The sequence below is a fragment of the Ipomoea nil genome, unplaced genomic scaffold, assembly GCF_001879475.1.
Source record: "Ipomoea nil cultivar Tokyo-kokei standard unplaced genomic scaffold, Asagao_1.1 scaffold2036, whole genome shotgun sequence".
NCBI lineage: Eukaryota > Viridiplantae > Streptophyta > Magnoliopsida > Solanales > Convolvulaceae > Ipomoea > Ipomoea nil.
In genome coordinates, this window is record NW_017618464.1 from 672947 (window position 1) to 692267 (window position 19321).

Consider the following 19321-nt stretch of genomic DNA (forward strand, 5'->3'; position numbering starts at 1 on the left):
TTTAGTCCGACCATGCAAAATATCACAAAAAAAAAAAAAAAAAAAAAAAAAACACTCAATATTGATGCACATTATCAAAAGTGTCGTCAATATTGTTCTTTGCTGACAAGGGACTTTCTTCTTTTAAATAAGATTATATCGTTCAAGAGGTAGTATTTGAGAGAAGACACAAAGGTTCGAACTTCAAATCCCTGGTGGACACCGATATTTGACCCTATTTGCTGAGTCATTGTATCCTCTCAAATGCTCTGTCGAACCGAAGTTTGGGGAGCTTTTTAGGGTTGGAGATTCAACTACTCCGTATTTCCTAACATTCTTCCTTAAATATGATAATGAATTCACGATAACCATTCAATTTGAATGAAGATTGTAGTGCGTCAATTTGGATGCCAGAAGCAACCATGGTTGCCGTTCCCTTGTCGAATTGTTGATGGGAGAGGCAACCACTTCGTTAATTTGTATGAAAGAGTATGATTGTTTGCTCTTTCATTAATTTGAACTTTATTCATAAATCAAAAGACTGTCTAAATTTGAAATAGTACATAGGATAGGTCTTCGTCTTACATTGGTTATTCATGTTCGGCATACCGCATACGAGGGATACTTCCCAAGTTCCATCCCTATTGACTATTGCTGGCAACAAAAAGGAACCTTATACATTCAGGTCTCCTATTTCTGGGCTTAGGGGTTCAAATACAGCCTCCACCTCACTGGGATTAACCTCCTCCAAGCTTGATGGATTCCATTTTGGATTCTGTGAAAAGGAGGAACAAAATTAAGCGGGTGGTGAAGTGAACAAATAGAACAAGGTTTCGTTAAATTATTTCCAAATTAAACACAATCCAATTTCATCCATCGAATCTGAAATGCCTCGAATTATTGCAAAGTACAGCTGCTGTTGAAAGTTTTATATAGGCTTAAAATTACAAGAAACAAACCTGATCCTTGTCCACCAAAACAGCACGAACACCTTCAGCAAAATCATTTCGGACAGAAGATCTCAAAGCAATGCGATACTCAGTTTTCATCACCCCAGTTAGCTGAGCACAGCAAATTAGTATTGAAGATCAGATATTGCTGTGAGTTATGATTGTGGAGCTCACATGAAAAAAGCAATACAAGATATGATAGAAATGGTGCAGCGGGGAACTCTCACCTTTGATAAGATATTGTTATTGCATCCGCGAGCAGCTGCAACTTTGGAGAAATACTTTTGAGTGAGATGAAGAGAAAAGGGGGCACCCTTTCTAAGCCCTTGCAAAGCATCCTTGGCCCACTCAGCCACTGTTTAGTAAAGAATGGGATGTTTGAGGTGATTAATGCCAATAACACATCAAATGTAGAATTAATTAATAGGAACCAGTGGATGAGTCCTTCGTACAAAAAACTTACCTAATGTATCAGCACTCTCCTGATGATTTTCTAGCTCCTTCATTATCTCGTTGATAGTCTTGTTGCCACCAAATGTTGAAATTATCCTAGGTAAAAGTAACTTCAAGCGTGGCTCTGAATCAGGGCTGCTGCTGTATTTTTCCAGTAGTTTCTGAATATCGTTGTGTGGATCCTCAGAACTAGTAACAAGTGAGATAGTAAGGAATAAAGTTGATAGATGCTGCAATCGCCTATCTCTATCAGACTAACAGACTTCTTACTATAAAAGTAACTCAAAACACATTAAGAAATGTGTTAATGAGCCAATCTCTACAGAAACTGAGCATGTTGGAATACCAATATGCAAAGGCAGAATCTTTTCTTTCAACCACCAAATAAAATGTTAAATAAAAAACGGCCAAAGTTCATAATCAATTTGAGCAACAAGAATATAACATATTTAGGCACTCCATCTCAAATAGAGCAGAAATAAATATGCAAGACAAATATAGCATGGATAACTTCAGCTAAGTTAATAAGAGAAGAAAACATACAGTGTGGCAGCCAAGAGATCCCCCTTCAGTGCACTCAAATTTGAAGATGGGACATAGTGTGTTCCTAGACCAACATACAATGCATCAGCAGGTGTCGATATTCTATTTCCCGTCAATCCAAGATAAGCACCTGAAACAGGTAAGAAGGTTGAATAAAGAATAAACTATAAAGAAGATACCAACCATAGTTAAAGATTGAAAAATAAAAGAACAACAAATCCATATCACAAAGAATCCAACCAAAATAAGAAGAAATCTCACCAACTGCTCCTTCTCCTGGGCTATGTGCAGCTATATAAGAAAAGCCAACATCTGGAAACAAGCCAATTCCATTTTCTGGCATGGCAAGAACAGTCCTCTGAAACAAATCCATTTGAATGAAAAGTGAATATTAGTAAATAAAATATAGAAACCGTAAATTTTCATTAATAAAGAAGATGTACCTCAGTTATTAGCCTGTAGCGACCATGGCCAGATAATCCAATGCCAAATCCCATGGTTATGCCATCCATGAAGCTAATATAAGGCTTCTTGTACTCAAAGATCTTACATATTAAAGAATACTCAGCCGTAAAGACCTGTTACATTGTATTGGGTTTGGAAGTCATTAAATATCCAGTAAGACCTGCTTGACTAAATATCATCATCTAACTTAGATTTTTTACTTTATTGACCATCTCCATTGACAATGCAGACATGAAGAAAAGCGGTAGAGTACACGAAATCTAAAGAATCTTAAAGAATTTAGAGTCACAGTTCCATCCCAAGTATGCAGTCACTTCCACTTTCAACATATAATAGTTTCCATAAACAAAACCAACTTGAGTAAAAGCATCAGCTATAAACCACATTTACATTAAGAGCTACTTGAGTTATCCAACTTCATTTAATTGATTTCATTTTGGTGTTATGTTATTGCTAGATGGTAATCACACGGTGAAAAACACACTACAAGACCTCAATAATATCTGAGAGTTGGTTTTTGGTTGTAATCTGCTTGATATCACCACCTGCAGGTAAAATGACACACAACGACTTCTGTGATCCATTGGGCTATAAAAATGATGTTGATAAAACTATACAAGTATATGACATCAATATCTGCAGCTAAGCTACAGTTTAAGTATGCAGCATGACCACAACACATTGAGAATTCGGCCAAAAGATAAGCATAGCTATTGGCTATTGGTTAATGGAAGGCTGTAGGAAAATTCTCATGATGCCAGAAAAACCTTTGGAACAAGAGCAGTGGTTTTGTCCTTTTGAATTTCGGCAACAACGCCCTTAATGTCCATTCCTGCATTGGCAATGAATGATTACCCTCTAAACCTTATAGCACTCAGAAAATACTAGCCTACAAGTGCAGACACAACACTTGCACATATACAAACACATTCGTATGCCCTCAAAAGACTGTAATTTGAGACAATAAGACTACTTTGAGATTAAAAAATAAATAAAAACCTCAGACCTCAGTATCTATTCCAAAATAATGACTAAAAGATTTTCCACTAGTCATTTTACCTGCACAAAAGGCACGTGGAGTGCTTCCCTCAATTAAGACACATTTCACCTTTGGGTCTGCTTCCCATTCATCCAAAAAGCTTTTATATCTGATATCCATATCTGCATCATATTCAATCTCACGTTATTGCAATAATACAACCGCAAGTAACGCTTTAACATCTCAACCCCGCAGAAACTTTCATACGGTTTTTTTTTTTTTTATTTTTAAATAAATTAAGGTTGTACCAAACCGCTGCTCCAAACACATAATCAGATATTAACATTCTCGCGATAAGCTCAATAGACTTGCATCGCTATCACTCCAAATATTTAAGATCAATGCAGTGACTACTTACTCAAATGGACCAGAGAATCTCAAATCGATAACGAAAACAGTTAACCATATCAAATTATCAATCACAGAATCACCAATTTTTAAACTGAAATTCACATACTATACCTAAAGATACTTCACACAGGTGAACATAAACGTACCTATGTTCATGGCGTTCAGAGCTTTTGGGCGGTCGAGGGTGATGACGGCGACGCCATTCGGGTGAACATTTCCTTTGACGAACTCATCGGAGCTGCTCGAAGCCATGATCGCGAAGGTCCGGAAAGAGGGAAACTGCGGCGTATTTGAGTATCTAGCTCCGGCACGAAATAACGAAGAGACGGAGCCGGCGACGAGAGCGGCGGCGGTCGATCGGCTTAGATTTAGCAAATGCTGCGAAGCTCCAAACAACTGTCTTTGCATCGTTTTTGGTGAGAAAGTTACAAGTCGGAGAGTGAGAGAGTCAGTGATGGGGGTGCGATATTTTTTTTATCTATTTTACGGATTTGCCCTTTAATTAGTATTAAATTACTGCTGGATATATAGGAATTAGGATGGTGGTTGTTACATTCCGGGATTATAGCCCCTATAACTAGAGTTGCTTTTAAAAAACAAAAAATCAAAATATCTTATTTATTCAAATAAAAATAGCATTTTTCTTTTTAAAAAGTTATGTCTAAATTAATTTTACAATAACCCAAAGGGGTAACAAAGAGTTTTCTTGTATGCCGCTAATTAGTCTACCATCCTGTTTCATCCCTCCTTTTGATAAAAAAAATAATAATAATGATAATAATAATTTGAAAAGACAATTTTAAATATAACTCAAGTTTAATTCCCAAACTAGAATAATGGAAAATTTGTCATAGTAAGTGCTTGGGTGACTTGCATTATTTTTATTTTTTTTTTGTTTTTGTTTCTTCTTCTTTTTAATTGCTTTGATGGGTTGTATGTGTTATAGATAAAATGTTATGTGTCCTTAGAATATTATGTATGATTGTTCTTCAAAAATAATATTCTGTATGATTGAACATTTGTATTTTATGAGAATAATACTTGCCAAAAGTTTAAAATTCTTTTTAAAAACTATATATATAGTTAGATATTTATCTAATAGCCAATGAGCACCTAATAATTTTTACAGCAATATTTAAATATTATTATGTGTAGAATTGAATCCTTTTTTTTGGTATACATTTAACATTTCTTTTTCTTTTAACTTAAAAAAATTCATAATTAATTCTATTACAATTTAAAAAAAAAAAAAAAACTTTTTATGATATAGTAGGAGGGTAAGATTTTGATTTATTATTAAAATGGTATGAATTCAGACCTTAGTTTTAACATACAACATGACAATGACGAAACAAGGGACAAGATATTTGACACGATGATAATAATGTAACGAATATATGATGTAGCGCTGATTTAATTTGGATGTAACTATCACTTTCAAATAACCAAGAAAAATATACCATCTTTTATTTTTTTAGGTCACTATGGAAACTCACATACATTACCCTGAGAATGTGCACCAATAAATGATGGGTTCAATTAAGAGGGTGTTGGCAAGAATCGAACGCGTGACTTTTAGATACGAGAATCATGCTACATCCGCATATACCACCCTTTATTTAATTTTGAACTTTTCTTGTTGAGATTAACTAGAACAAGAAACAATAACAATACCAGAAAGTAAAGAAAACAAAATTTACGTGATTCTACAATGTGTCTGTGTCTACATGAGTGGAGCTAAAGCTGACACAGGTTCTAGTCCAACAAAAGTAAAAATTGTGCATTTAAAGCTGACAGGTGCATGGAAGTGGAATTGTTGGGCGGGGCATCCAATACCCTGCATCTCGAAAATGTGGCGGTATAAGGAAATAAAGTTACACATTAACTACGAACAATAGCTTTTGTCATAGTGATAAACATTTGATACTAACATTTTTAGGAATTCATTATAAACTTGCAAGTCATCAAGAATGTTAAATGCACACTTCAAGGATACACTTTTGAGTTGTAATGACAAATACATGCTGCCAATTTACAGACTGCAAATCTATAGAAAGTATGCACAGAGGTCCTTTTAGCTCCACCTATATGCATCTTCTTTTAACTTTGGTAGGTTGTGTAAACAAATCTTCAATTCTATCTGCACCATCTTTCTTCTTGCAATCATGGCTACTGGGCATAAAAGGAGAGCAAATGCAAAACAACAGAAGTTTGAGTACTAAGGTTTTAAGGTTCAAGAAGAATCAGAATGGTTGCGCGTTTTACCTGTGCAGGAGTCAGTTCAGGAACCTCGACCAAGCGTTCTATTGTTTGGAGCTGATCGTAAGGAGCAATCTGCACGAAAGAACCACGCCAGAACACAGAGCTTATAGCTACACGGGAAAAATATCTACACGGGAAAAATAAATTATAATCACCTGGCTAAATCCATCTGGCCAGGTTATTGATACAGCATAGTTCCCCATGGGGCGAATTTCTTCAGGCTCGATGTCCTCTGGTACATCAGAGTACTGCAGTTTCTGCTCACCGCTCCATTCAACCTGCTCCAGTTACAATAACTAACGTAAATCAGTAAGGCTACAAGGGAACAAAACCGCTAACCATGAAATTTTGTTTACGTACCACACTTTCAGCAGAGCGGTCGTTTCTTCTTACAGTTGCAGGGTGCAAATAGAATTCTTCGTCTGAATTGGGCACTTTCACCTTGATTGCCTTGATAGATCTATCATAACTTACTGCAGTCGAGACTGAAGCAAGGCGGAAACAAGAAGAATTTTCCAGTCGTTAGCAAGTTTCTAAACTGGAGTTCGAGAGTGGGGAAGAAGAAAAGAAGAAAGAGTACCTTGTTGGCGGATTCTGGCGCACTGTTGCACTACACAGACACCCAACTCTTGGAACGTACTGGCAACTTCTCCTCGAGGATCAGCCACAACTTCAGGCGTTCCACTATCTCCAGAAGCTGAGAGCTGTTTAAGATTCAGGGAAACAATTCTTTAAAAAAAAAAGTTAATCCTAATTAAGAAAATATGAAGTTGATTGCATGATCTGATGGGTAATACAACTAGGACATACGGTTGGTCTGATAGGAAGATCAAACAGATGCGGGATCCCAAACTGCTGCACAACCTGAGCACCTGAGCCTTTACCAAATGGGTAATAGCGTTTCCCATCAGCATCGAAGTGGCACATATTCTCGACTACAGCAACACAAGGTACCTAAGCAGCGGAATGAGATAAATATGATATGGTAACCCGTGATTAAGTCACATGAAAAGTCAAAACAAAACGGGAAAATAGATGACTGGTGTCAAACAGACCTTGAGCTTAGAAAACATGCGAACTCCCTTTGCAACGTCTATGAACGCTAACTTTTGAGGCGTGGTAACAATAACTGCAGCAGTCAATGGAACAACCTAATCACCACATCCAACCAAACGTTTTTGTTTCAAGTGTTTGACAAGAGGAACGTTGAACAACTAAAGAACTATCGTAAACATAAACATTAGTCACCAGGGTACGAGCAAACCTGGCACAGGGTGAGTTGAATATCACCAGTTCCGGGAGGCATGTCAATAACAAGGTAGTCTAATTCTCCCCTGCATAATGAAATCCATTATTCACAATGAGAAAACCACTTTTACTCAAGAGAGTTATCAGAGACAAGAACGGGCTTAGCTCACTGATCCAATTTATACAGAAAGTACATCATACCATTCGGTAGTAGTAAGTAGTTGGTTGATGACCCCAGACACCATTGGTCCCCTCATTATTGCACGCCCTTGCCCAGCAAATCCAAAAGACACCAACTTGACACCCAAGTATTCTGTTGGAATAATGGTTTTCTTCTCTGGGTTCTAAAGGTTCGTTAATGGTTATATTTCTGCAAGCTGTATGCATTTGAGTATAAGGAACGGAAGTTACCATTTCAAGCAGCCGGTTTTCTGGGGAAACCATTGTGGGCAAACTAGGGCCATATACATCAGCATCAAAGATACCAACTCGAGCACCCATATCAGCCAAAGTATAAGCGAGGTTGACCGCTACAGTTGATTTACCCACTCCTCCCTGTGATTTTTACATTAGCATAATGCAGGAACAACGATATTAAAAAAAAAAAAAAAAAAAACTTTCTTTTAATAGGCAAAACAGGACACAAACTTGCAAAAAAAATTCTTTCTTTTAATAGTAGCATTATATTAGCATAAGAATATCTATTTTGCAGTAGAATACTAGAATTTTCTCCTTGTGTCCTTCTGTTTCTTGCAAAGTTGTTGAAAAGAGAAGAATCATTATAGCAAAGTTTTAAATCGGCAGATTTTCACTGCTCATAAAGTATAACAGCAGAAATTAAAAACGTGTGGAGTTTACCTTGCAACTCGAGACAGCCACTATATTGGATATTGTTTGCAGCCCTGGTGGAAGTTGTCCAGCAAAAACGGGTTTTGCTGGTTGGGCTGACATTGTCACCTTCACCGTTTTAACCCAGGGAAGTGCCGCAACCACCTCATTAGCCTTTTGCTCAAACTGCAGAAAGATGAACATCGATAAATTTCTCATGCCAGGCAAAGTTGACATAACACTGATTCTTGGTAAATAACGGCCATAAAAACATGATTTGTTACGGGAAGAAGAAAACAAGAGTTATAGCATTAATTTAAGGTTCATTGTGACTGAATAATGAACCAATAGTAACAAAATAGAAAACTAAGTTATGTACCACTTGATACACACATCAATTCTTGATCAAACAATGGTGTTTGTGTTTCATTTACCATGTCCTTGATCGGACATGCTGGAGTCGTAAGCTCTAGCCGAAATGAAACCTGCAGCAACTCAATAACATTAGAAGAGAATATAAAATTTTACAAATAAGTTATGGAATCGATAAACTTGTGCACTTAATTAGTAGACCTCTCCCAAAGCCTCATTGACAAGGAGGTCCTTCACAAACCCGCATGAGACTATATCAGTTCCAAAATCTGGATCAATTATCTGTGCAAGGGCTTTAAGTACTTCAGCCTCAGCGGTTTGATTTGATACCACAGAAGCACTAGCTGCAATTTGCCATGTTTAGTTAGATATGTTGACAGGAACTCAAGAATCAGCATGTATTTGCATCCATAACATATATAGGAGCAAGAGTAAATTTAAACACCCCCTCAATTATGGGCAACCTAAACTGATTTACCACGACTTTGTGGTTCTTTGCGATTAGGTGGGGTTTATCCGTGCACACCCTTGAATAGTGGCTGCGATTTTCCTCGTCACTCAAAAAGAACAAAACTTTACAGTACACATACATGTCACACTACCTACTGAGGGCACAAATCTAAATAATATAACCGAATCTCACAAAAATTCAAGAAATGGGGTTTGCTTAAAATAACAACAAAACTTCCGGGTAGAAAGAAATAAGAAATTCACCTTTCACAGAAGCAGCTTTAGGCGTTAAAATTGAACGGGTGGATGCCACACTCAATGGCCTCAAGTGTCTTTGAGAAGGGAAAGGGGAATTGCAGAGAAGGCAACAGTTCTCAGCTACATATAATCCTAAGAAGTGGAAACAAGAGAAACATGGCATTAAGTCATTACATACAAATGCATATTTATGTATATGTGAGTGTGTGGCAGCATGGAAAGTTACCTGCTTTGGATTGTGAAGATAAGGGAAGAAAGGAAAGAGTAACTGAAGATGGAGCTTGAAGAAGCGGCATTTCCTTTACAATCTGTCACTGCATAGAATTGAGGTTGCTTGAGAGTGGAGCAGTAGCACTGCGCAGCAGCAAGAAAGTGAAGACGTTATGGAGCGATGTTTTCAGCCTCTCGTTATTGGAGAATCTTAGCCACGACTCTGTTAAGTCTGTTTCTGTATTTTAATAATTTTTATTTTAATATTAGCAAATAAATTTACATATTTAAAATTTTATAATAAAAAAAATAAGTCAATTTTAAGAATTAATTTTTTTTGTTAATTTTATTATTTTTTTTTTTTTTGAAAGTTACTGGCTCTATTACATGGTAGTATCTGTTCATATACTTTCTCAACCTACTGAAACACAAAGAACCAATAACACCTCCACTGAGGCTCGAACTCATAATCTTCCAAATGGAAGTCCAACCTGGGTATCTGTTGATTTTAATTTTATTTATTTATTTATTATTATTTTTTTTTTTGCTGATTACCCCACTCATACATGATAAAATATCATGTATGATAGACTTGATCAAAATGATATTTTTTTTTTTTTTTTGGATATACTTAAAGTTTTCACCGTCAGACACAGTGACTAATACCTTCGTTGAATTGTAGACACTTTTTTTTTAGTGGGACAGCTGGCCTAGAGATTTAAGGCGGCTCCATTCTCAAAGCCAATGATCGAACCTTTGACCTTTGGTTAAGGATGAATGAGTATGACCAAAATGATGTTGGTAAAAAGTAAAAAACTAATCTTCTAGTGCAAAAAATCATGTTTTGCCTATTATTAGTGACAAGATATTCAATGAGTATATATCATTACTCCCTAGCTAACTCTGATTTGCTCTCAACTTGGGAGTAGGGGGCTGTTGACGAGATAATTAGATTAGTCATTGGATTCGACCTTAAGCACATTTGGACTAACCCGAAGCAGTCAAAGCAATCAACACGGTCAGTTGGTAACGATCATGAGTGAAGCAGGAGAAGATGGAACGGTTCTTAGAGCAACCACATCTGCAGTTTTTTTGGGATTTTTTTCAAATCTAAAAATCAAAGCTTGAGTTTGAAAACTAATAGGAGATGGGTTTTTTGATGTTTTTTTTCTCCTGCAAGAGTGCAAGTGATAGACTTTTGTAGGGTCCACATCTTGAGAAAATGATACAAAGCTCTATAGGTGTCTTTGCGTGCTGGAAACGCAGGCGCGCAACCGGGCACGAGCAGTGCGTGCGCCTGCTGGCGCGTTACCTGCCTAGTTTTTTTTTTTTTCTTGTTTCCGTGTGAGATTCCCTTTTTTTTTCTTTTTTCTTTTTTCTTTTCTTCCTTTTTTTCCTCCCTCCTCTCTTTCCTAATTAGATCATCAAAAACCGTGAAAAAATTAAGCTGGTGGTGATGCTCTTAGAGTTTTAATACACTTAGTAGGACACCACCTCATCAAATAGCAGTTATGGAAGAGAGCACACAACAATTACTGAAGAGCCTAACACTTATGGAGGGAAGTCGTTGCACTTATTAGGAGACCGTTAGTACCCATTATTGTAGCCATTACTATTATACAGCTAATTGTCAGACACAAGACACAAAAACTCACAACACAAGACACATACACATGCTTAAAAAAAAAAGTGTAACGTGAATTGAACGCCCAAACGATCGCCGTCAAAATTAAATACATCACCGTTCAAAAACGACGTCAAGACCAGGGTCCACGATATCACAGTATAAGCGTCCAACGAGATTAGGTATGCTCTATCAAACATATCCACAAAGAAATTAATAGTGTGTTCATACAAACTCTACTTCAATGAGATTGGTATGCTCTATCAAACATATTTGCAAAGACACTAATATGTGTGCAAATGAGCTCTACTTTAACAAGACTGTGTATGTACTATCAAGCATATTCACCCAAAAAAAAAAAAAAAAAAAAAAAGGCAATGACAAAGCAAAGGCCAAGAATGAAAAGAATTTGCAGAGAAATAGAAATGAATCAGTATATATCTCACTTCAGTCTTCACCCACAGAATTCAGAACTGAAAATCAAATGACTAAACAACAAAATCTCCAAATCATTAAATAAATATATAGTTTTGCCTGCTCCATAACCAATCATCAATCTTCTGAAACAAGAAAATATCGACTCTAACCCTTCTTGGATCTCCTCCCCCATGGAGAAAACTCACAGATATACCTAAAATGAAGAACCCTGAATTGTTTAGCTGAACTGGGTTCTTGAAGAACCCTAAAAAGAACCCTCTTGTGTATGAATGAATCACTTGTGACTTGACAAAATTTGTTGTAACTACCAATACAATCTGCAATGTGGACTATATCAACAGAATTTGAAGAAGAAGAAGAAGAAGAAGAAATTTCAACCTGCATGAATGGATGGCTTTGCCGATTTAATGCCACAGCCTGCCACAGAAGCCAGTTTGAGGCCTTTTGGTGGATACGATTTCTGAAAAAGAATGGACCAACTGTCCAGCTAAGCTGCTCGGGTCGTCGATTAGAGTCTGGATGTAGGTATTCACGACCCTGCGTTCCCGCTCTGTGGATCTCAGGCTAAACCAGGAAAGGAACTTTAACCGGAAGTCGTTCTTAATGTGGCCCTCGCATTCCAGCCACCGGATGGTTTTCACGCAGTGCTCAAAGTTCTCGTCCAGGAGCCCCGAACCGTTGCGTGCTCGGTTTGGCGAGCCACTTAGCAGGGCGCTGTCGGAGTCCTGCGTCTCACCGTTGGTGCTAGCTGCCCGCTTCCTACTCCCCGCCAACTCAGAGTCGACGGCCGTCACGTCCCGGGTCTGGAGATGGTTCCAGTTTTCGGAGTCGCCGCTCCCGTGGGACCCAGCGATGCAATTCCTCCCCTCGTTGTCGTTCGAGACAGCGTCTTCCACATCAACAATCTGCACGCACCCGTTGTGTTCGTCTCTAGACGACTCGGGGGTTAGCTCTTCATTCAAATCGGGAATCAAAGCAACATTTAAGTCGAGCTGGCAAGAAGCAGACCCCGGGTTATGATCTTCTTGCACGGCGTTGAGCTTGGAAAATTCAAGGCACTTTTCCGTATCTACACTGCCTTCTTGTTGTTCCCAATTAGTCCTCGTGATTTTTCCAAGGTCACGAACCTTGAAACCCGAACTAGACTCAACTATCGTAGCTCCGTCATCCGTTTTTGTGCCCGAGCTTCCTCCCGAATCTAGATTCTCCTTCGAGTGATTTCCCGTAACAGAGCTCAAATCGCTCTTCGTGAAACACTTAGCCTCGGAGTGTCCCAAGTCACCGGACTCCGTATAGGACACAACCCTAAAGCAGTACTCCATGCAAGACTGCAAATCAGATATCAAAACCCTTCTTTGACTTTTTGGAAGGACACAATTAGGCTCTTTAGGGTAAGTGTCGACTTCAGCCCTACGGTACCAAAGCTTATACCCTTTGACATCTACCGACGATGCACTCAATATATCTACCAATACAATTACAACCGAAGAAGACGTTGCTTCCTCAAAATGGATTTTGCAGGCTGCTGGCAGTGAACCCTCTGACAAAAAAAAAAAAACACGTTAATATAGACTCATCTTATATCATAAAGAAAATGTAATTAACCTTTCTCTTTTCAGTGAGGTTGGTTTTAGCCTTTTAGGGCTTGAACCCATGGCCGAGTGGTAAAGAAAGAACACGGTATATCATAAGATAAAATTATCTATAGTGCCAATTCTTTTCCAAGAATTTGAGAAGTACCTTTATAATTAGGGGCAGAACTATACTTTTTGGCTAGCCATTCATCGGCTTTTTTAATGGCGAGAGAGCAGAGAGACTGCACGTCACCTGCAACAGAAAGTCTACTAACAATGCCACGAGCCATCACGGTGGAAGAGCCATTCACAGGGCCCACCTCTGTTTCTAATTTAGCCTTGGCTTCTTTAATAATATTGTGTAGTTCTTTAAATCTGGCAGTCCCGTCCAGGAGCCTGTAACTCATGTATATTCTAAAACAAAGGATATCAACCCGACGGGCGTCTTTTGCTATACAAAGTTGCTTCTTCCAATAACTGCAAAATTCGGTAGTAACAGAACAAAGGCTCAAAACACGTCATAAGAAATAGCTAATTGGTTGGATTCAATCTTTTAGTGTGGTTTGGCCCATGTGCATGTGCATTATAGCTCAGTTGAGTGTCAATCTTCTTAGATTATAACATGGTATCAGAGCCTATTCGGTCCACTTTGGGTTCACCCATATAAGGGTGAGGGGAAAAAGAACATTTAATTTTGCAAAGAAATTGTGGATAAAAGGCATACCCTAGTATTTCCGAGACTTTACCACAAGAAACACAACAGTAGCTCCCGTCTAGCTGCATTAATTGTCCAAGATCAACAACCCCCACCTTCCCTTGTTTGAAGGCACACTCGATATGGCATGTTAAGCCACAGGATTCCCCCTCACCGAACTCTGATATGCATTCCAACCAAAGACTCGGATCCTTATTATCGTCAAACGAGTGGCAAATGCAGCAAGAGCACCTCTTACAGAATTTGTCGTCCATTGAAATACTTGCTTGGCATGCAGAGTTTTTGCAGATCCATGACTTTGGGCGTTTAAAATTGACACACTCCTCGGTAGGCGGTGGTATTCGGACAGGGTTTTCCGCCTTTCTTTGCTGCTTTCTTGGAGGATGATCCCGAGGGCTAGTGGTCATTTTCTTTGGCTCCTGATTCTTCACTATTTTCTTGCTCAACTTTTGAGGTTGTTCAGACATTTCACACTTGGAAAACCAAAACTCAGAAATTTTTAGGTGATGCTCGACTTCTTACTGAATCATTTCAATTCCCGTGTTTTCTCCGGGGCATGTTTTTGAGCACCGGAAACTGGAACATAACATGTTATAGTCAAGAAGAATACCAACAAAGCATAAACCCGGTAATCTAACTGAGATTAGCAAAACCTATTTAAAAGCAATTTAGCACTTTCATTTTACAATAATATGCATATGCAACAGGGATTTTACATTAACAAAGATATGATCTAAACAACATCAGAGGTTATAAGCAGAAGACTGAAACATGTGAATTGCAAATTATTTATACACCGTATTACGTGTGTCCATTCACAAACATAAAACTAAAATGTTCACAAACTCGTTTGACACGAGATGGTAAAATTGTTGTTAGCAAACACTCAAGTTAAGCGTTGTGGACATTTTAGATCATATTAATGAATGCGTAAACAGCAATACAACCACTTATGCCAAAGAAGAAACCATAATCCATTGCAGTCATTTACAAAGTGAATTCTTTCAAAGTGGAAAGTAAATAGAATTACCTGATGCAGGTGGATTAATTCACGAAGATTTCAAAAGGTTCTTTAAAATTAAGATCTCTTAAGACAGTGGAGCAAACCCTGATACCAACATCACAATTTAAACAGGAGATCAGTAGATATAAAATAAAGCTTTCGTAAACAAGAAAACATCGAGTGAAACATCAGGAGAGGTCAGTTCTACTTACAGTCAATATAGAGGATTCATTATCGTGACTCGTGAGATCAAGAAAAGTGTGTTCATGCCTGAATTGTGAGAAGTCAATGGTGGATTGGCCGAGGAGAAGAAACCATGGATGTCTGTCTGTTCATGCCTCGATCTGGATGAAAAGAAGCAGATCTAAAATGATCGGCCAGCCTAGGGTATCACAGAACACCACTCTGTGAACTCCTTATCTGATATGAGTAGGCCTATTGAGTAGTGGCATTTCGGCTTTTTATTCGATGAGCAAATTGACACTCATCCATACATCCAAGTTCAGATCATACTGGGCCAGATTCCTTGAAAAGTGATCCGCTAAAACAACCCTAAGGTTAATATCGAAATAAGCTCAATTATGTAGAAAATATCAATTGCCTAACTTTACTACATATAAGAAAAAGGAATGCTAATTCAAACAATTTCTCAATTTACAGAAGCACATTGTTATATCAACTAAATTTACAAGTCTAGAAGTTGGAATAGGTTAGCCATGATCCTCAATATTTAACTTAAACCATTAACTTGGGATGATTCATGTAGAACATAAACTAGCAGTCCTAACAGTATTTGGCAAGAAGAGTAATTGAACTACATACCATATATATCTTTTTTCCTTTGCTAAGAATTAATGAGAGAATAAAATTCTGATATGCTGGCAATAATGATATATATTACTTTCTAAACCAGAATAAAGCCTATTAAATTGCATAATATTCTGGTATCCCAGATTCAGCTCATTATGGACTTAATCGTTTGAGATTTGAGCATCTTTTCATTTCTACATTTTGAAGAACTATGGTAAAAGTTTCCCATTTTGAAGAGAAAACTTAAGGAAATTATGATCCCATATTTTGTTTCCAAAAGGAAATTATGATCCCATATTTTGTTTCCAGAAGGTTGGATTTGGTATAATGGAAAAGTGTTCAATCATTTACCATTACACCCTGGATCCAAACCTTGGAAATGACCACCATAAGACATAGTTAAGGTTCCATGATCTGAATGCCTTTTGCGCAGTTCATTAGATTATTCTACTTTTTAATGCAACCTTCAACTTTACATAGGTTTTTAATTTATTGAGGAAAGGCATGGCATACATACAACCTTTCCACATGATAACTATGTAAAGAAATGAAAAGAAAAAGGCGAAAAAAGAAAGATAACCCAAATTACTAGGGGAACAAAAAACAGACTGGTGGGCTGTCAAAAAAGAAATTCATCAAATTTAACATCTAAACCTTCTCTAAACAACAAATACACCGCAAAATTTATTATGATACCATATGGAAAGACTGCAGAATAGGCACTGAAAGAAGACTTTGCATGACTTATTCCATGGCTTTATAACACATAGATATTCTTAAGCCTCTTTCCTGCACAAAGCAAAAAAAAAAGTGGTTGATTTTATTATCCCATTTTCTGTAACCCTCAAGTTTTGCAAGTATAACTTTGAAACTGGAAATTTGGGAAGAAGTTTGGTGTTAGGAAAGAAAAAAACACACATTGTCTTCGTTTCAAATAATTTAACACAAAATTCGACTCTCATGGTGATAAATTGGGCAAATAAAACCGAAATAATTCTCTTCCAACTTAATAAGTCAAAAGAGAAGGGTAAAGCAATAGGAGCAAGAATCTTGATTCTCACCATTTCAGGGCACATAGAATGCATGTGGGGCTATGACAGGTTACCCTGCCACGAGAAAGAATGGAAAAAGCAGCAAGAAGAACCAACATGATGTCTTTGCACCAAAAATCAGCTAGATATCTTACTTAAAAGCCACAAGGCTCCTCAGAGGACTTGAAGGAGTAATCTGGAAGACCCAGTACACATTAAATCATTGATTGAAATGTCAAACACATACATAAAATTTGGCTAGAGAAAATATGCTTACAGACCAATACAGCTTTATTCCATGTTTTAAGTAAAATCAAGAAGCAAGAGCACTTTGGTGGCTACTCCCGAAAGATGTTGAAGGATAAACTAACCTTTGGGAAGAAATCTGTCTTCAAAAACCATGCCATAGAAGGCAGATAAATGTGTCAACAAAACTCTTCCTGAAAAATTCAAATATTTGTGTAGCACATTATTATGTTTGCAAAATTATGTAGCTCATTCAGGTTTACAGTAAAAACATGTTTCGAAAATCTCAACATTTTTAAAATAATAGACTTCCTATACCATACATATGCTTTTTAAGCTCTGGGGTTATAAACTTTGACATAATCATTCAATACATGATAAGATTGCCAGGCACACTGGTGCAACAAGATAGGAGATTTTCATAACTAAATCACTTGTTCTGTAAAAACTTCACTAAAAAAAAAAAAAGGGCTCCTTTTTCAGTTTCTCCTACTTCCTAAAAGGCCAGAAATGTACTTAAGTGAAATTGCATTGTGTTCATAAACTTCATTAGTGATATCTTCATTTACCATTGATCCTAATCCTAATCCTATCTCTATCACACAAACAAGGACACGCCATATGGATTGTCTTTAAAAATTTAACAAAAAAAAAAAAAACATTACACCTGCATAAATATCTAAGCTTGATAACAAAAAATATATATTTCACCTAAACAAATATCTAAACATGGTAACTACTCCCCATAAATACACAAAAAATATATATATTCTACCTACATAAATATCCAAAATTGATAACAATTGCACAAAAAAAGGAAACAGCATTAAAGAACCCAGTAGCAAATCCCAACCCAAAAAACATCATGCATACCCATACTTGAATTTTAGGCATACTACATATTATACATGCTATCAATTATCAAAGCAGGAAAAAAAAAAAAAAAAAGTGGGAAAAAGTACCTTATTGAGGAGCGAGAAACTGGAGAGAGAAAGATAAAATTAGGGTTTTAGAGGGAGAAAATGGACGAAAGAGAAGGGTTTTTGAGGGTTTTGGTTAGAGGGGAGGGTATGGATAGAATGGAAAATCGAATTCCTTCTCTCACTATGTCGCCGCTGCGGTGGACAGTGAAATTCACCGTTCAACGGGAAAAGCGCAGTGACAGACTAGTGATTTGTCGAGTCCAAGAAGCAGGAGTGACGTGTCAATCTGAGGCTTAGTACGTGCACTCACGCCTCGTTAGGCGCGTGAGAATAAGGATGTCTCTTTGTCTGATCACGAAGAGCAGATTAAGGTTCCAGCAATCCAGCTTCTGTGTCATACACGAAGCAGTATTAAGGTTTGCTGTACGAATGTCCAGTTTAACTTCTTTTAAATAGATTTTTATATTCGAATTGTAAATAAAATTTAATGTTTTTAATTTGATTTTCTTAAACAAAACTCATTATGATTATTGAATGTCGTTAGAATGCTTGGATATAATTATAAGTTATTGGATAAACTTTATTTGTTGAAATTATCCACCTTCAACAGGTGGTTGAGAACTTGAGAAATTTATAAATTTTAGAAAGATAAGTTTTTGTCCTTTTTGTGTTGGGCATTGGTGGGTATAAGCATGGTTGTTCATGGAAATTGGGATCTCAATTAATTAATCCGAATAAATAAATAAACGTGACAAGTATAGGATTAAGCGATAATAGGGGTATGTAGGAATTATGATACGAATATTGTATTAATCGCATATAAAGTGCTATTACAGAGGTACGAGACGTGTAATAACAAGACAAGTGTGTAGTTAGGACACAAGATGTCTAAACAAGACACAAATGAGGGTTTTTATACTCCATGTCGCCCCAACAATCCCGGAGAGAAAGGTGGGAGGTCCTCTCAACCGCCTTGGACCGCAACCGGTGCTGCAAGACTCAGACAACACGAGGACCCCGTCCCTTGGCCGAGCCTGGAGCTCAGCCAAGCGAGGACCATGAGGTGGCCGACCTCACACTAGCAAAGCCCGGCGTGGATGACCCCGACATGGATGACCCTAGTATGGATGACTCCAGCGTGGATGATCCCGGTGTGGATGACCTCGGTGAGGATGACCCCGGCGTGAATAATCCCGGCTGAGCTCTGCCTTGACCGACCTCGACCTAGGTCCGAGTCTGGTGCTTCAGGTTTGGTCGCTCTATATCATTTCGATCCGGGTTCGCTTGTAATTATTCCATCACTTGTAAATCCATATTTGATTTTCTCTTCATTGTTCGAATTATTGTCAAATATTATGTAGGGACAGAGAGTAGGAAAATATGGCAATTTGACAATAAATTTATATCCATATAAAAAGTAAAATATTGTGGTGAAAATGATAGTCTTAACTTTGATGTGGCAATGATGACTACAACTTGTTTATACTCCTATTTGATTCCATCCAATATTGACTAATTCAATTTATGCTCACTAATTATGTACATTATA

General features: G+C 37.5%; 3 protein-coding genes across 16 annotated transcripts; all 3 read right to left on the bottom strand.

Annotated features, from left to right (window-relative positions):
- Window positions 1–477: 477 nt before the first annotated feature.
- LOC109147994 (3-hydroxyisobutyryl-CoA hydrolase-like protein 3, mitochondrial) lies at window positions 478–4245 on the bottom strand. 2 transcript variants are annotated; one of them, XM_019295699.1, is made up of 10 exons: window positions 3927–4245; window positions 3450–3551; window positions 2883–2935; window positions 2369–2503; window positions 2187–2283; window positions 1926–2055; window positions 1393–1571; window positions 1157–1284; window positions 939–1040; window positions 478–754 (listed from the first exon to the last, which is right to left on the bottom strand). In XM_019295699.1, exons 1-10 carry the CDS (start codon window positions 4186–4188, stop codon window positions 653–655), a joined length of 1290 nt encoding a protein of 429 aa, XP_019151244.1. In that variant the 5' UTR covers window positions 4189–4245; the 3' UTR covers window positions 478–652. The 2 variants fall into 2 exon arrangements, with proteins under 2 accessions (XP_019151244.1, XP_019151243.1); XM_019295698.1 differs by lacking the exon at window positions 2883–2935 and adding an exon at window positions 3158–3222 and having other exon boundaries at window positions 3927–4244.
- A 1442-nt stretch (window positions 4246–5687) lies between these two features.
- LOC109147993 (fe-S cluster assembly factor HCF101, chloroplastic) lies at window positions 5688–9634 on the bottom strand. Of its 2 annotated transcripts, none has more exons than XM_019295697.1 (15): window positions 9425–9634; window positions 9205–9330; window positions 8692–8834; window positions 8553–8603; window positions 8149–8304; window positions 7702–7845; window positions 7492–7634; window positions 7307–7376; window positions 7098–7193; window positions 6853–6996; window positions 6623–6746; window positions 6403–6527; window positions 6198–6320; window positions 6046–6114; window positions 5688–5952 (listed from the first exon to the last, which is right to left on the bottom strand). In XM_019295697.1, the coding sequence occupies exons 1-15, from the start codon at window positions 9492–9494 to the stop codon at window positions 5950–5952; spliced, it is 1587 nt and encodes a 528-aa protein (XP_019151242.1). In that variant the 5' UTR covers window positions 9495–9634; the 3' UTR covers window positions 5688–5949. The 2 variants fall into 2 exon arrangements, with proteins under 2 accessions (XP_019151242.1, XP_019151241.1); XM_019295696.1 differs by having other exon boundaries at window positions 5688–5949; window positions 9425–9633.
- A 1788-nt stretch (window positions 9635–11422) lies between these two features.
- LOC109147990 (VIN3-like protein 1) lies at window positions 11423–18194 on the bottom strand. 12 transcript variants are annotated; one of them, XM_019295692.1, is made up of 9 exons: window positions 17812–18194; window positions 16975–17043; window positions 16759–16799; window positions 16634–16678; window positions 14975–15314; window positions 14790–14867; window positions 13769–14335; window positions 13211–13521; window positions 11423–13010 (listed from the first exon to the last, which is right to left on the bottom strand). In XM_019295692.1, exons 7-9 carry the CDS (start codon window positions 14224–14226, stop codon window positions 11875–11877), a joined length of 1905 nt encoding a protein of 634 aa, XP_019151237.1. In that variant the 5' UTR covers window positions 14227–14335; window positions 14790–14867; window positions 14975–15314; window positions 16634–16678; window positions 16759–16799; window positions 16975–17043; window positions 17812–18194; the 3' UTR covers window positions 11423–11874. The 12 variants fall into 12 exon arrangements, with proteins under 12 accessions (XP_019151237.1, XP_019151230.1, XP_019151232.1 ...); XM_019295685.1 differs by having other exon boundaries at window positions 14975–16361; XM_019295687.1 differs by adding an exon at window positions 16269–16361 and having other exon boundaries at window positions 14975–15303; window positions 16634–16799.
- Between the last annotated feature and the right edge of the window lie 1127 nt (window positions 18195–19321).

What these genes read in the sequence shown, in the direction of transcription:
- LOC109147994 (XM_019295698.1), bottom strand. Translation starts at nt 4,188, where the DNA reads ATGCAAAGACAGTTGTTTGGAGCTTCGCAGCATTTGCTAAATCTAAGC. An exon ending in CCACTGCTCTTGTTCCAAAG is followed by an intron (nt 2,504 to 3,157) that starts GTTTTTCTGGCA and finishes ACAATGTAACAG; the next exon opens with GTCTTTACGGCTGAGTATTC. An exon ending in CCCAGGAGAAGGAGCAGTTG is followed by an intron (nt 2,056 to 2,186) that starts GTGAGATTTCTT and finishes TACCTGTTTCAG; the next exon opens with GTGCTTATCTTGGATTGACG.
- LOC109147993 (XM_019295696.1), bottom strand. Translation starts at nt 9,494, where the DNA reads ATGCCGCTTCTTCAAGCTCCATCTTCAGTTACTCTTTCCTTTCTTCCC. An exon ending in TGGCTGTCTCGAGTTGCAAG is followed by an intron (nt 7,846 to 8,148) that starts GTAAACTCCACA and finishes TAAAAATCACAG; the next exon opens with GGAGGAGTGGGTAAATCAAC. An exon ending in TTCAACTCACCCTGTGCCAG is followed by an intron (nt 7,194 to 7,306) that starts GTTTGCTCGTAC and finishes TGTGGTGATTAG; the next exon opens with GTTGTTCCATTGACTGCTGC.
- LOC109147990 (XM_019295694.1), bottom strand. Translation starts at nt 14,226, where the DNA reads ATGTCTGAACAACCTCAAAAGTTGAGCAAGAAAATAGTGAAGAATCAG. An exon ending in AAAGTCTCGGAAATACTAGG is followed by an intron (nt 13,522 to 13,768) that starts GTATGCCTTTTA and finishes CGAATTTTGCAG; the next exon opens with TTATTGGAAGAAGCAACTTT. An exon ending in TTCTGCCCCTAATTATAAAG is followed by an intron (nt 13,011 to 13,210) that starts GTACTTCTCAAA and finishes TTTTTTTGTCAG; the next exon opens with AGGGTTCACTGCCAGCAGCC.